This window comes from Pelophylax lessonae, assembly GCF_965119305.1.
Source record: "Pelophylax lessonae genome assembly, chromosome: 1".
Classification (NCBI taxonomy): domain Eukaryota; kingdom Metazoa; phylum Chordata; class Amphibia; order Anura; family Ranidae; genus Pelophylax; species Pelophylax lessonae.
In genome coordinates this window covers 363,613,956-363,630,964 of record NC_138768.1, presented here as the reverse complement: position 1 = coordinate 363,630,964, position 17,009 = coordinate 363,613,956, and the positions used below count along the sequence as shown (strand labels likewise).

Below are 17,009 nucleotides of genomic sequence, written 5' to 3'. Positions count from 1 at the left end.
TATAAATTAAAAAGAAATCCACTTGGAATAAAAAGACCCACTCATCTGCCATGTTTTGGAAACCAGGGGTCTCAAGAGCAAATGTGTTCAGCAGAGTCCCTTATCACATATGTCATTTTGAATATTTTTGCACTCTTTTGTAGGAATTGTATCTACCAACTGATTTGGATGTTGTGTGCTTTGACTAATCCATTTAACGGAAAATCTTAAGAAAGATCTTACAAAAATATACATATGTGTACCTAGCTTTAGAGATATGAAAAAAAAAATGGTGAATTTATTCCCCAGCACATGGCATATATTATAATCCAGCACATTTTTTATAATCACACAAGCCAATAGCATATGTAGTCCAATCAGCTGGCTGATGACACTCAATCTTATGAATGAAAGTACCAGGACTCAGAACCAGACTTTCAGTGCCTTTCATTAATGTCATCCCCACTGTACCACTATTATCTAGTAAAAGAACTATGTATTACATTTCAGGTGACATTCATGTGTTGGAGTCTGACTAGTATGACGACCTTAACCAGTTCTGGCCCGGAAGGATTTGCCCCCTTAATGACCAGGCCATTTTTTGTGATTCCGCACTGCGTTACTTTAACGGACAATTGCGAAGTCGTGTGACACTATACCTAAATAAAATGTATGTCCTTTTTTTCCCCACAAAGTGATTTCTTTTGGTGGTATTTAATCACCTGTTGCAGCAGCACAAGCAGTTACAAGTAGCTACCTCAGTCAGTGAAGGGCTGGAGGGAGCTGTTCCCTGGACTTTTGAGCTAAACAGAGTGTCAAGAATCAAGTGTATTACAGTCCTGGATCTTCTGAGTTAACCAGAGTGTTAAAGTCGAAGTTCTAGCACAGTTCAGCAAAACAGTATCTTCAAGCGCCAGGAAGCGTTGGTCTAGCACAGTTTTTTGCACTATAAACAAAAAAAAACTACTATTCTGAAAAAAAATAAAATATATTTTTCACTTTCTGCCATAACATTCCCAAAAAAAATTAAAAATCTATTTTTTTTCATCCTTTTCGGTCAATTTGTTTTCTGCTACATATTTTTAGTAAAAAAAATCACAATAAGCGTATCTTAAATGGTTTGCGCAACAGTTATCGCGTCTACAAACTAGGGGAAATACATTTTTATTTTTTGTTTTGCTAGTAATGGCGGCGATCTGCGATTTTTAGCAGGACTGCGACATTCCACCGGACAGATCGGACCCCTAACTGAAATTTTTGACACTTTTGAGGGGACCAGTGACATTACTACAGTAATCAGTGCTAAAAATATGCACTGTTACAGTAATAATGACACTGGCAGGGCAGGGGTAAACCTAGGGGTGATCAAAGGGTTAAGTGTGAGCCTAGGGGGAGTGTTTTCTAACTGTGGGGGTTGGACTTGTGAAATCATCATAGAGAGCTGTGATCGTACAGTATATAGAAGGATCACAGGCACTCTGTGATCATTTTAGAGAGAACAATGGTCGGCTGTGTTTTCAACAGCTGACCGTCCTCTCTCAGCGAGGAACGATCGCAGATGGCTGGCAGCAATCGGTGCCGCCGGTCCCGTGCATCGGCATCCCCGCTGCCTAGTGAGGGCGAAAGCACGCTGCCGTTGATGCTCACTCTTCCCCAGGAGTGTTACCACGGATCACTGTACAGGTACATGATTCGTGCAGCTGAGCTAATTTCAAGAGTAAGGCCTCTTTCACACGGAGCGGACCGTATTTCGATCCGCTCCAGCACTTTTTTTTTTTTTTATGAACACGGATGACATTTGTGTCATCCGCTCCGTATGTCCGCATATCCTCCCATCCGTTTGCGGATGATATACGGACATAATGTATGTCTATGGGATTGCGGATGTCAGCGGATGATACCACTGACATCCGATTTTGCGTCCTTTCCGGAACAAAAATAGGGTTCTCTTCCATTCTAAAAAACGGAACAGAACTGAAAGGACGCAAATCGGATGTCAGCGGACATCCGCAATCCCATTGACATGCATTATGTCCGTATATCACCCGCAAACGGATGGGGTGATATACGGACATACGGAACGCCCGTGTGAAAGAGGCCTAATAGTGTCAATCATATTGCAAACTAGTAAGAGCACTAGTAAAACAGACGTAAAACAGAAGATATGGCATAAAATATATCCAAAAATTTTTAAAATCAGAAAATATAGCATATTATTGTTATTATTAAACTATGCATGATAGTCATAAAAACGAATTTTAAAAAACTTGTATGTGAAAAAAAAACATAAGTGATTAAAAAGGTTAGTACAGATAGAATATATAAGAAAGTACACATGTTGGCATAACATACCTGTCTCATCTTGGTATGCAGTGAACATGTAGCACCCAGCCATCGAATATGAGCTCCTCAGGCAAAGCTGAGTAAAGTAGTGTTACTTTTCTGCTATATTCCAGTGTAACAGCCAGAGGACAAAGCTTCATTAACTTTGATGTCACAAATAAACAATCCAGTCTGGAAGAATTAAAATATGAAAAAAATTTTGTATGTGGCCAGCAGCGTAAGTGGAGTCACCTTGCTGAGAGACACTTGTGAATGTGTGATTTCGTTTAGCTTCACTCATTACTTAAGGTAGAAAATCATTAACAAAGGTGATTCTAGCCACTTTAAAGCTTTAAAAATCTTTTTTTTTTCCTTTATGTTGTACAAGGTAAAGGTCACTTGTTAAATTAGATTACATGACAACATCCATGGACACAATTAATAGCTCTACCATTCACTAGGGTACAACTCAAATTATTATTTGGAGATTCTGATAATTCTAACCCGTTCAAAACTCTTTAAAACTTGTGTATGCTTCATGTAGAATAGGGATTGAAGAAAGCACACTTTTTATGCCATAGCTACTTATCCATATACTCTGTCGATGACAGACCAGCAAGAGAAATAAAATGAGAAAGATGATCCTGCTGGATTTTTAAACAAATGTTATTAAATTGGTGATCCAGGGTGAGGAGTCAGGTTGATTTGAAACTAAAGCCTGAAGTGTATTTAATAGCAGCGTTAATTTCGTCAACAAAAATGTGTTCGTCACCATTTTCGTCAACAGCATTTTTACAGTGACGAAAACGAAATGCAAAGTATAGCACATTTTCGTCAACTGACGAAAACTATGACGAAAATCAAATCCGTTTTCGTTAACGAACAAAAACAAAACGAGAATGTGAGGCAGGGACGTTTACCCAACTTCCGGTTTTCACGGAGCTCCGCCTGCTTCCGCCTGCTTCCGCTCCCAGCAAGCGACTGTGTGGCGTCTGGCATGGCGTGCTCTGTGATGTCCGACGTGATGACTTCAGAAGGGAGTCGAGACCAGTCACCAGAGCACTGCAGCACTATAGCCAGGCCTCCGGAGTCCCGACTCCTGACTCACATTACACAAGACAACCACCCAGGCATCCACATCCAGAGCAGAGAGCAGAGCACCCACTGACACTGAGTGAGTGTGTGTTACAACATCAGGCCAGCCATTACTGTCTCCCCTCAGACCACTGGCATCCGCCATCCAGGGCACTGTGCATACAGGCCGCTGAGGCTGGCTCATCCTTCAGACCACCATCCAGCACTGTGTGCAGCAGCATTACAACAGGCCTCCTCTGACCACCACAGGCATCCAGGGCACTGTGCATTAGGCCATCCCTTAGACCTGAGACCACCATCCAGCACTGTGCTGTGTGCAGGCAGCAGCATTACAGGCCTCCTCTCTGACCTGACCACCACAGGCATCCAGGGCACTGTGCAATTCATACAAGCCATCCCTTAGACCTGAGACCACCATCCAGCACTGTGCATTCTAGGAAAACCTTAGACCTGAGACCACCATCCAGCACTGTCCAGCAGCATTACAGGCCTCCTCTGACCTGACCACCGCAGGCATCCATGGCATTACAGGCCATCCCTTAGACCTGAGACCACCATCCAGCACTGTACACTACAGGCCGTCCCTTAGACCTGAGACCACCATCCAGCACTGTACACTACAGGCCATCCCTTAGACCTGAGACCAACATCCAGCACTGTGCATTACAGGCCATCCCTTAGACCTGAGACCACCATCCAGCACTGTGCATTTTACAGGCCATCCCTTAGACCTGAGACCCCCATCTAGCACTGTCCAGCAGCATTAGGCCTCCTCTGACCACCGCAGGCATCCAGGGCACTGTGCATTATTTACAGGCCATCCCTTAGACCTAAGATCACCATCCAGCACAGCACTGTGCAGCAGCATTAGAGGCCTCCTCTGACCTGACCACCGCAGGCATCCAGGGCATTACAGGCTATCCCTTAGACCTGAGACCACCATCCAGCACTGTGCAGTAGCATTAAAGGCCTCCTCTGAGTCTGACCTGACCACCACAGGCATCTGATCCAGGGCATTACAGACCATCCCTTAGACCTGAGACCACATTGCAGCACTGTGCATTTTACAGTCCATCCCTTAGCCATGAGACCACCATCAGCACTGTCCAGCAGCATTAGGCCTCCTCTGACCACCGCAGGCATCCAGGGCACTGTGCATTATTTACAGGCCATCCCTTAGACCTGAGACCACCATCCAGCACTGTGTGTGCAGCAGCATTACAGGCCTCCTCTGACCACTGGCATCCATCCAGAGTACTGTGCATTACAGGCCATCCAAGTAAGACCTGAGACCACCACCCAGCATTGTCCAGCAGCATTACAGGCCTCCTCTGACCACTGTCATCCAGAGAATTGTCTGTGTCTGTGACTGGTAGAAAGAGAAGAGAAGATCTATGGGTGTATTTTACATTTGATGCTAAGGACAACAAGACCCTTTGCAAACCATGTGGAGTGACACTAACTGGTAAAAATACAACAAACATGAAGCGTCATTTGCGGACAACTCATCCCAAAATTAAAGGTAAGCAGTGCTCAGCACTTAACTCCACTTTTGTATATTATAAAGAGACAACTTGGAGCTGAGTGAGAGAGAATGTAAAATCAGAATAACTTTAATTTTTCCCCCTAATTTAACCCCACAGATACAGAAAACCTCAAATAATGGACCAAGTCAAGCTAGTGCACAACCGCAAACTATTAACACTGCTCTTTTAGGTGCTTCAAATACAAAATTGACTCTAAGGAACAACAGGCCAGGGAGGAGGCCATAGCAAGATGGATTGGGCGCTCTTTATTACCAGTCAGAACGATTGAAGATGAGGACTTTGTTAGCATGATGGAGACAGTAGATAGAAAGCTGACTGTTCCAAAGAAAACTAAAATAAGCAATCTGATTGACAAACAATATGAAGATGAAAAACAAAAATTCAAAAAGAGACTGACTGCTGCTCGGAGAGTATCTATTTGCACTGATTTGCGGACCAAAAAAAGGACCACCAGCTTCATTCCTTGCTATAAGTGCGTGCTACTTTTGTGTTGAACAACATAAACCTGAACACATATTGTTGGCCCTTGAACAAGTAGCCCACCCACACACTGCACAGTCATTTAAAACATGTGTGGACAAATGCTTGCAAGAGTGGGACACATACCAAAGAGGAAGATCCTCACAGTGATAACAGACAACGGGAGCAATATGGTGGCAGCATTTAAACAAACCGCAGCAGAAGAACCACCCAGCTCTAGTGAGGAAGACTCCCCCATGACGGAAAGTGACTCTGAGGCGGAGTCTGAAATTGATGAGGTGAGCCAATTTTAATATTATTTTACATGACACGGTTGATACCAGGTAATTATAACATGGATATGAGATGATTGATATGGGGGCACTATCTGCTCTACTCTATGGGTGCATCTTTGTTATTTTTCCAGTAGTCTTGTGTAAAAGTATTCTCATAAGATGTTAAATGTTAAAATAATAGATTGGAATAGAATGGGACAGAAACTTTTTCTATACTTTATGCTTATTTGGCTGTGTTCAACTGTTAGGTACCAACAGATCGACATGGACCAGACACCATGTGTAGTGCATACCTTACAACTTGTGGTCCACATGTTGCAGAAGGAGGCAAGTGTGAAGAGAATACTGGATGAAGCAAGATCAATAGTGAACCTGTTCCGCAAGTCTTCCATTGCAAAACAGAAGATTTTGGAGCATTGTGGCCTTACTCTTTTAAATGACTGCCCCACAGGCTGGTCAAGCACATTCAACATGATTGCAAGACTCCTCAAACTGAAAGAGTCAGTCTGCCAAATCGGGAACAACATGGGATGGGACAGCTTGCTCCCTAGTGAATGGCAAAAGCTCACATCATTGCATGACCTACTGCTGCCTTTTGCAGAACATACTAAAACCCTCCAGAGTGACACCATGTTCATGTCCCTGGCTGTCCCTGCTCTCTTTGATCTACTCAGCCACCTTGAGGACTTTAAACACTAGCTACCAAGACCTTGCCACAATTGCACAGAAAATGAAAGGGAATGTGAACCAACGTTTTGCTTTATTTTTAGATCCAACAGATGAAATGTTCTCGCCACTTGCAGCAGCTGCTTGTTTTGTCAACCCTACTGTCTGTGAAACCCTTGTTGATGTGGCAGATCATGAAAATATTCAGGAATTGCCTAAAAAGGCAGAGGAGTATGCCATAAGAAAATCCACATTGCCCAATACGCAACATAATGAATTGTCTGAAGATGATGTGGAACAGGAGAATATTGGAAAATGGAGGAAGTTGAAGAAGCACCGGCATCCACATCTAAGCAGCCAATCTTTCAGTTTCCTTTCTAAATGCCGCAGAAGACCCAGTCAAAGGATCTCCCCAAACAGCATAAAACAGCAGATCAGAAAATATAAGGAACAGCTTTTGCATCAAGTTGAGGACGAAACTGCAACAGATTTTTGGCTGTCAAAGATGACACTATTTATCACCAGCTAAAAGCTTTTGCTGTAGACCTGCTGGCTATACCAGCTTCTCAAGCCTTTGCAGAGAGGGTATTCAGTATCACAGATGACCTCTCTAGAGGCCGGCGGAATAGAGCAAGGGTCATTTTGGCATGAAGTGCTTTCCTTAAAATGAATCGAAACAAATAGAAGTGTTTTATTCTTTTTATTTCTATTTCTAACATAAGAAGCATACCTAATACTTGTGCTTCAACAACAGTTGTAATTGTCAATTAAATTGATAGGAAAAATGCACAGGCTACAAATGCCATTAGTATGTGGAACAATAACAACAACCACCACTTATTAACTCCTCTCTGTCTCTTAGCATTGACAAATTTTACAATAGAGACAAATATCACCCTAATGAAAAAGAAAAATAGATCAGTAACGGTCAAAAAGGGCAGCCTTACGTTGGGGTCCTGCTGCAGTAGTCTTTTCAGTGTAATATTTACCTCTATTGTCATTGCGAATGCTGAGACTGAGAAAGAGGAGAGAGGAGTTGATAAAAAGTGGTAAGTCTGTTTCTGTTACAATTCAGACCCTAATGGCATTATTGTAGATTGTGCACATTTTCATTGAATACATCTGAGAATTAGAACTGTTAAAATAATAAACTGACACTGTAAATGGATTCTTATTGTAGAAATAAGCATTACCCTCCTCAAGTTCCAGTATTGGTTTATTATGCTGTGCCAGTGCCAGACTGGCAGTGACAGTGCCTGTGCAGCTGTTCTTGGAAGGTTGAGGCGGGAAGTTTTTCTCTTCTCTGAGGATGTTTTTGTACCATTCTTTATTCATGTCTGTGTTCTTAGGCAAAATTGTGAGTGAGCCCACTCCCTTGTTGGCTAAGAACTTAGCAACCCCCCCACAGTGGTCTCAGGTCTCAGGATGCTTTACTGTTGACATGAGCATGACACAGGACTAATGATAGTGAGCTGATGCTTATTTTTTTTCTTCCCTTCTTCCCTGGAGTCACTGCAGCTGTTCTTGGATGGTTGAGGCAGGAAGTTGTTCTCTTCTCTGAGGATGTTTTTGTACCATTCTTTATTTATGGCTGTGTTCTTAGGCAAAATTGTGAGTGAGCCCACTCCCTTGTTGGCTGAGAACTTAGCAACCCGCCTACAGTGGTCTCAGGTCTCAGGATACTTTACTGTTGCCATGAGCATGACACAGGACTAATGATCGTGAGCTGATGCTTATTTTTTCTTCCCTGGAATCTCTACAGCTGTTCTTGGATGGTTGAGGCGGAAAGTTGTTCTCTTCTCTGAGGATGTTTTTGTACCATAATTTTATTCATGGCTGTGTTCTTAGGCAAAATTGTGAGTGAGCCCACTCCCTTGTTGGCTTAGAACTTAGCAACCCCCCCCCCCCCCCCCCCAGTGGTCTCAGGTCTCAGGATGCTTTACTGTTGGCGTGAGCATGACACAGGACTGATGAAGTGAGCTGATGCTTATTTTTTTTTCCCTGGAGTCTCTGGACAAGGTTTTTTTGGGATGCCCCAAACAATCATAAAGTGGAATCATTAGAGAAAATTACTTTACTCCAGTCCCTTTGACACCAGGTAAAGTTTCTGAAAGGTTTTATTGTGTTCTGTTCACGTTCTTGACATATTAAAGTTCATGTAAATGTGCACTGCATGACTGGCATCATCACGAGCCTGTAAAGAGTTTTAATTTTTTTGTATTTTTATTACATTTTTACGTTACCCCTTTGGTCAAAAAAGCAATATTCTTGGCAAAACAGTTTTGCCTAAATAAAGACTTAATGACTAAATCTGTGTCTATAGTGCATGCTCAAACTTTTAGCTTAATACCATAAATAATAATATATTCAATTTTTCACTCCAGCAGTAGTATATGAGTTTGGAAATTGTAGAGAAATGCTTAAATAATGCATTACAAATTACAATTGAACTACACCCATTCCATTTTAGATGACTAAAATTAGTTTTAGTCGACTAAAATGTAGGACGTTTTAGTCGACTAAAATGTACTGGAGAATTAGTTGACTAAATACGACTAAAAATAAAACACTTGCAGAAGACTAAAATGGGACTAAAACTAAAATACAATTTTAGTCCTAAGACTAAGGCTCCTTTCACACGGCCGCTCCGTGTGTCCGCAAATCATCCCATCCGTTTGCGGATGATTTGCGGACATAATGTAAGTGAATGGCACTGCGGGTGTCAGCGGAATACCATCCGCTGACACCCGATTTTCCTCCTTTCAGTTCTGTTCCGTTTTTACAAATGGAACAGAACCCCATTTTTCCTTCCGTGTAAAAAACGGAAAGGAAGGAAAATCGGATGTCAGCGGTGTCATCCGCTGACATCCGCAGTGCCATATACTTACATTATGTCCGCATATCATCCGCAAACGGATGGGATGATATGCGGGCACACGGAGCGGATGACAGAAATGTCATCCGCTCCGTGGAAGAAAAAAAAAAAAGTCCCGCAGCGGACCTTTCACACGGAGCGGCCGTGTGAAAGGAGCCAAAGACTAAAACTAAATTGAAATTTGCTGCCAAAATGAACACTGTTTAATAGTTATAACTTTGTTTATTAGCAGTTTTAATATGGTTAGTTCACATGGTCATTTTAGCTGTTCCCACCATGAATATTTACCTTCTAGCTCAAGGTAACATGCATTCTTTAAGCTCTTGAACTATGGAAAAGTCTACTGCTCCTCTGCACCAAACTAGTAGTCTTTTTTCCCCTTCGTCTTAAAATCCTCTTGTTAGGGCAGGTATTGTAGAGAATGTTGTTGTTTTTTTGTTTTGCTTTGTTTTTTACATTTTAGCATACCGTAATCTGCTTAAACATGTACGTTTGTTTTGCCTAGTCCTCCCTTGCCCTTTAACCCCCCCCCCAATCCCCCAATCAACATGCTGATATTTTTTTTTCCTCTAAGAACTTGATTAAACACTTGATATAAACAGTATAAAGTCCAGAGCATGTATACTGTACAAATAAATCGCAAGCTGACATCACGCAAAACATTTAGCAACCACAGGTAAGGCAGTATGTTCATTCATTGAAAATTACATGAAACAAAGGAAACAACAGGTGAGTAAGTGCTTCCCACCCCCCAGGAGTAAAGACATAATAAAACATCAATGTACCTCTAACCTAACAGCTGGCGGTCCATAATAAGGTAAGCTGAGGCTAAGCCCGGAGTGTCCAACCATGGGGCCCAAAGTTTATCAAATTTACCAAAACAGGCTGATGAAATTTTAAAACCCTTCTATTTTCATTTTATACTCTATTTTAGACCCAGTAACATTATCCCTGGATCTCTATGCTTTTTGATTCAATTTAGGCAGGACCATAGCTACTGGGAAGGCTGTACATACTTTCCTGAAAATATAACAGCACTCTCCCTCAGCCCTCAAGCCCTGGGTGGTCATTTTGGAGAAGTTATGCAAACATCAAAATGTCTTGATGGGTAGATGTCAGTCAGGAGTAGTGGGAGATTATAAGAGTGCGGTATTTTTCACCCTGGGTAACAGCCACATGTAATGCTGAACCTCCTCGAGCCAGGAAATCGGGTGGTGGGAAACTCACAGTGTCCAGTGAAATCAGGGTAAGTAGTTTTAGTACAGGAAAGAAGCTGTGCAAGACTAAAGGTAAGGCTGGAGGTCAACTTTAAAATTTTAGCATATGGCAACACTTTTGTCACTGTATAGGAACAGTGTTGGACCCATTCAATATTTCATTTTCTACTATGTATATGCAAGTAAAAAGCCATAATAACACATCCATTGAGCATTTCCACACATTTTAGATACATGTTTTAGTACCACAGGGTAAACGATCAATGTTTCCCTTTATTCAAGAATCAAGTAGTACTAGATTGCAATGCAGTACACGACAAGGCCTCTTGCACACAAGAGGAAAAAAATTGCATTTGTAGCCATTGTGACAGTGTGAGGCCCTGCCACTGTGAGAATGGAGGTACAACTGACACAGGGTTCACACAAAGGCAAAATGCGAAGCTCCAGGATGCTGTTTCAGAATGGAGAAAGCTGTATTTAAAGCTTTCTCCAGATTTTGTAGCCCCAGATTGGGGCCTGGAGTTTGAAGGTTCCAACGTGTCTTGGATGGGACGGAACCTTCAATCCTATGTCCAGTTCTTACTAGAAGCTTGCAGGTTTTGTGTGTTCAGCCGCACATACCCATTATAAGCCAGACCTGATTATATCTGAGGGTAGTTGCTGCCATTAGTGTGAGGATCCCTGTCAGGAGAGCTGTGAGTTCCTGAACAAGACCCAATGGAATGTGAAAGTCAGCACAGCTACACAGGTTTGAAGACCAAGAGAGGGTCTGGGAAACCAAGAAAGCTGAGGCAGCTAGTGACTGCAGGAAGTCTCTGTGGGCTGGAAAACCCTGTTCAGGGGCCAGCAGTGGGTCTGGGTGGCAATATACTGTAATCTACAAGGTTGAGCAAGCCCAAAGAGCCAGTGGTCTGAGGAACCAGTGTTCATAGCAGCAGTGCTGTAGAAGATTAGGATTTTCCTCAGTTCAGGTTTTTCTGATGTTGAAGAACCTCTGCATGGGAATTTATGTTCATGGACTTCATAAATAAATAAAAGTGAGCTGCTATGTCCTTAAAAAACAGTTCAAACGTATGCAAAGCTCACTAAAAGCACATTTATCACATTGAGTCTAATCACCTCATATAACACAGTGTAGCTTTTTTTTTTAATGTAGCAATGACTTCAGAGCCAAAAAAATAAAAAATAATGGAAATTTTATGTTTGAGGGCAGTAATTTACCCACATACACCTGCATACACTTGTGAATACAAGCATATAAATGTAAATTGCAACATTGGCAGCTAGAAAAGGATGAAGAAGAATTTGCACCTGTATGCGCATATGCACAAGACATACTTTTTTAAAAATATTTCTACTAGCAACATCCTCCATTTAAACATCAGTAAATTACTACATCCGTGTGCAAGAGACCTAATGCCTTTTGATCTGCCCCTTAAGGTGTGTAGTATACATTCAGAGTGTATTGGTGTACTGTATTTCAGTTGCTCAATAGCTACAATGCCCTACAGAAAGTAATTTATACTGCACAAAAAATAAAGGCTGTAAACCACCCTCCTTGGCTGATATATTTCACTCCCATATAGTTCAGTCTCCATAGAGCAATGAGTAGTGTGAAGCATTTTTCTCATCCAGGTCATCATTTATTTGAATGAATGCCATCAGGTAGGTGCTTTAAGGATAATAAGGTGAGGACAATTAGATTTAAGGATAGCATCTTTCTAAGGGCTGGTGAAGAGTGAGGTGAAATCCCGACAGGTGAAAGGTTTGGTGGATCACTCCAATAGTGACCCCAATGGTCAGGTGCAGTCTGAGTAACCTACAGTGTCTCACTGGCAACCAAGAAGGGATGAGAATGCCACTGAAGATGAATATTTTTACACCTGGTCACTGGATAAAAACAATGGTGTAAATGTCTTATTTATTTATTTTCTTTTTGGACTAATGTCGCTGGCTTAATGAAGGGGTTCTGCGGGGCTCTGAAACGTTGCCTTTGTTAATATGCTGTGACCACTGAATAAAGCTTTGGATCTGTTTAGAGAATCATTGGTGTGCTGGTGACACATCTTCAACCTTGAATGTCTATGGTTTCAAGCCAATAATAAAATAAAGGATTGCAGCTCCTACATAAAATCACTTAGAGGGAGTACTTCTATAAATATGGATACTCATAAAGTTCTTTAGGTCCATAAATGAGTGAAGTTCCTAAAAATAGAAGAATCACTCACCAAAAATCTCAAAAGTGTGGTACAACAATACCTGGTGGGTTCCCCGAAAAGGAAATTTAGAATGTCCGTATTGAATTCAGTCTCTCTCATAAAATGAAGTATGAAGAAATAACAAAGAAAATAAAACATTCATAGTGTAATATCTAGATGAAAAAATACAATCTTGCACAGCAGATACTGATGAGCACCCGTTGTCAGCGGGTCTGTGGTAGTGAGCCCTTATAGATCCCCAGCTCAGGATTCCCCAGGGCACGGAGTCTAGGCCCCAGCCTGCTTCTTCACCAGGGCCCCTGATGGTGGGGATGGACTTGCAGCAGCCTGGAACCAGGTCACGGCCCCTAGGTAGGCCCAGCTGAAGATGTGGAGACTGCTGGCGTGTGCAGAGTAAACAGGAGACTTTAAGGATATCCAAGAGACTAGACGAGGTCAGGACAGGCAGCAGACGAACATAGACGGAGAAACGAAGCCGGGTCGGTACACAGGAAAACAGATGCAATAGCCAAGGGTTACAGCTCAGAGAACAGTGATGTTGCTCAAGCAAGGAGCAGTGCACTGAGCATGTGTATATATAGGGAAGCACATAGGGAGGTGACCCAGGTAGTAATAGACAGGAAAAGGATATAACCCACAGTGGAGCAGGCGATGCCCATAGGAGAATAGAGAAGCCAAACACCACATGTGAAAGGAGGCAAGATAGAAGCACTGCAGCAAGGATGTAAGAGTATACAAACAAAACTACAGGCTAACTTGTGACACCCGTGATGAATGGGTAAAAAACACAAACTTCAGTGCTTCACTCCTGTTGCCCCACACGTAATGCAGACTCACCAGACAAATGATTAAACAGCGCTTTTCCCTATGGTTATTACACTGATCATCCTGCCATCAGAGATTCGGCACATTCGTGATGGGTCACACACTCTGTACTCTCCATATGTCAACCAGATAGAATAGGCAGTGTGTCACGATATATCCATTTATTGGTAATGCCCAAAAAAAAACAATGTATACAAGGTATATAACAAGCAAAAGGCCACTCACATGCAAAACGCCGCCACGGACAGCAATTGCGGCGAGCGTGACGAGCAGCTCCGCCCAATGCATTTCCAGCCAATGCTCATACTCAGGGGCTGCTGCAGCCCCTACAGGCACCTAACAGCTCATTAGGAATATTTCAATTATAACTAAAAGAAGAGGATCTGGGCTGCTCTGTGCAAAACCATTGGTATGTACCACAGGTATGTATAAAATGTTTAATTGAAAAAAAAACAATAACAATTTTTCCTTTTGAATCACTTGAAATCCTTTAGTGCATTCCATTGTGATTCCAATAACATCCACTGCTCAAGCCCTGAAAAGGGAAGATGCTTCTTTCCCCTGAAATGTATTGGCCATATTGATGCTCTTAACCAATAAAGACTTTTAAATGATATCCACACTTGTAATAGGCAGCCCTCAGTACATATCCAAGAGTTTAACATTTCCTGAGCAATTCCTTTGTTGTGATGAGAGAGAGAGGGCAGTCTAGGACCAGAACAAGGTCTGCAATCTGCATACACTATACCTGCATCGATGATCTGCTTCCTCAATAGAAAATGCACTCCACTCTAAAATCCTTCAGAACCACTTTTAGCAGGTCTTCTTGTAGTTTGATTTTCCAGCAAGGTGGACATTTTCCTATTCAGCAATGTGCATCCCCGATTGGACAACTCAGAAAAGACCCACGAATAATGCTTAAAATCAGGAGCATGCATTCCCTATTTTTATTGAGCTGTTAATTGATATCCATATTATCTGGTCACATTATGTGATACAATTGTCTCGGTGAAGTACATTGACTTCTTACATAAGAAGTTGTAGTCATAACTTATGAATGAACAATTTTATTACAGCAGTTGACCTACAACAACAACATCAATTTGATTTCTTAACTTGCTTAAATGACACATTGATTGTGATGGGGAAGAACAGGAGAAAACTTTTTTGATTAGTGGAATCAATCCTATTCTAGTTGCAGTTTTCCTAACATGTTACAAAGATAAGCGAACAAATTTGTTGCTATTAACACCTTTACACATCAGCATCACTGATCTATCAATTGCTTAGTATTGAAACCAGTCACAACATTAGAAATGCCAAGACATGGGCAGTAAATGTTATAAATAGTTATAATAAAAGTAAAGGGCATGTAACTATGCCGGTTTATTTATAATGCAATAAACCTACTGTAATCTCTTCATAAAATCTTCAGATAAAAGCATGACAACATCTATGAGATGCGGAACACAGAGTACAGCAGATAAAGATAGAAATAACTATATCAGCTATAGGTCAAAGGTTCAGTGAGATAAAAAAAAAAAGTTATACAATGGGCAATTACACATACTTAAGGTTTCCTATAGGTCTTTGTATCCCGCTTTTGTTGTGATGGTAGGTTTTAAATTATTTTGGGCAAGACATCAGATTAATAGGTGAGCTGCCAATGTTTTCTGAGTCACATGCTTGGTATGTTACAAAGTCCAATAAATTATCTAATAAGAAACCTTGTGGTTGGTACCCATCCTGGAAATGTACTAGTTCAAGAGCAGGCAAAACACACTACACCATATTGCACACCTGGGCAAGCTGGGGCAAGTAGCAGCTGGTCTGAAAGAATCTCTTCAATTTGATTTTTATTTAAAATTATACATTTAAAAAATCACCATTTATAAGCTGTCCAATACAGGGCACACAGTATACACTTTCAGTATAGTAAACCCTTCGTCTAATAACTATTATTAGGGCACTTTGACAGAAATGTCACCAGTTTATCAATATAAAAAGCCAAATTTATTTACACATCAGTTTTAAAATCAATATCTTAGTACATAAATTAGATTTGCCTATTATCAATAATTCACCACAAAGAGGGCAGATGAACACCACTTAATTATTCGACAATCAGAAAGGACAATCCGTTATTATAGTTCAATGGGAGTTCCACTATCCATACACAATTCACTCAACATGCTTCAAGGTTAGATGCTTTTCAGGAGTAAGTTAAGGAGTCATCAGTAATCTGTTAAAAACAGCTTTTATAAAAAAACAAAAAAAAAAAACATAACTATACAGATGTGATGTGATGTGATGGCAGCATATTATGTCCCTGGGTGGTTGTGGGAGCAAAACAAGAGGGGAAAACACCAAAACCAAAGAACCTGCTCCCAATGAGATGTGGACTTGGGCAAGGGTCTTAACTAAAATAGAAGAAATAAATCTTAACCGCGCTTGTGTGCATCAAACAAAATAAAAATGTGCTCAGAATCTGCAACAGTACCATGAGATATTTTTCATAGTTAGAACAATATTAGAATAAATTAATTTTTTTTTCCACAGTAGTGTGTGAAACTACATAAATATATGAATAACCTGTGGAAGTCCATGTGAAAAGAAAGTGAATCCAATGTAAGCAATAAAATCCGCGTGAAAAGAAAATGAATCCACTTTAAATAAAAGGCTCAGATCCTGCAACACTTCTAGAGAGTCCAGATCATGATCACCATCAAGGATAGATGTACGCTTATTAGCTAGTTTTGACCCTCTAATATAGGAGAGGTCAAAAACACTTGTATACGGGGGCGTGGCTTGCGCGCATACTGAATGGCCGCTTGAGCCGTGAGCTCTCAGGACCCAGCCGGGAAAATCAACGATACCGAGGACGTACAGCACGATCCATCTCCACTTACCGCTCCATTGACAAGCCCTCACACCCGAGGAGATGTCATCCAGGAAAAGGAAGGACGAGCGGGGCCCCACTAAGCTGACAGCCTTCTTCACCAGGCCGCCCGCGCTCTCGGACCGCGGCCAAGATGGCGCCGCCTCGAGACAAGGCCGCAATGCTCCGGAGGCTTTCACTGACTTACCTGATGCGGATCCCTCTCCATTGCCGGATGGCCCTCCGATGCATTCTCCTCAGAGTCTGACTACAACATCTCCGGTACCGGGAAGCCCCGCCAAGACACGGATGAGGATGGATGACTTTGACCGGCCGGGCCCCACAGTGAGTAGCAACATACACTCCACGCACTCCGTCTCTTCCCTACAAACGTCCATAGCAGCATTCCCCACCACAGGGCAACCAGTAATTGATACGACCCTGAAGAACATGCTTATGACATTTCAATCCTCACTTATGTCCAACTTATCCACAATCATGGACAGATTCGCTTCTGAGATGAAGCATATGGGGCACAGGGTTCATTACATGGAGCAGAGAATGGAGGAATGCACCGATACAGTTAATGAATTGGTGGATGCTTATACAGAACAAAAGGAGGATACGGTGT

General features: G+C 41.8%; 1 protein-coding gene across 1 annotated transcript in view; it reads right to left on the bottom strand.

The window, feature by feature from the left end:
- Positions 1-2,477, bottom strand: part of TRPM6 (transient receptor potential cation channel subfamily M member 6) — a 316,186-nt gene extending 313,709 nt beyond the window's left edge. Inside the window, exon 1 of the mRNA XM_082260562.1 lies at positions 2,332-2,477. Coding sequence (XP_082116688.1) covers positions 2,332-2,340 — 9 coding nt within the window. The 5' untranslated portion in view covers positions 2,341-2,477. The remainder of the gene's footprint in view (positions 1-2,331) is intronic.
- Between the last annotated feature and the right edge of the window lie 14,532 nt (positions 2,478-17,009).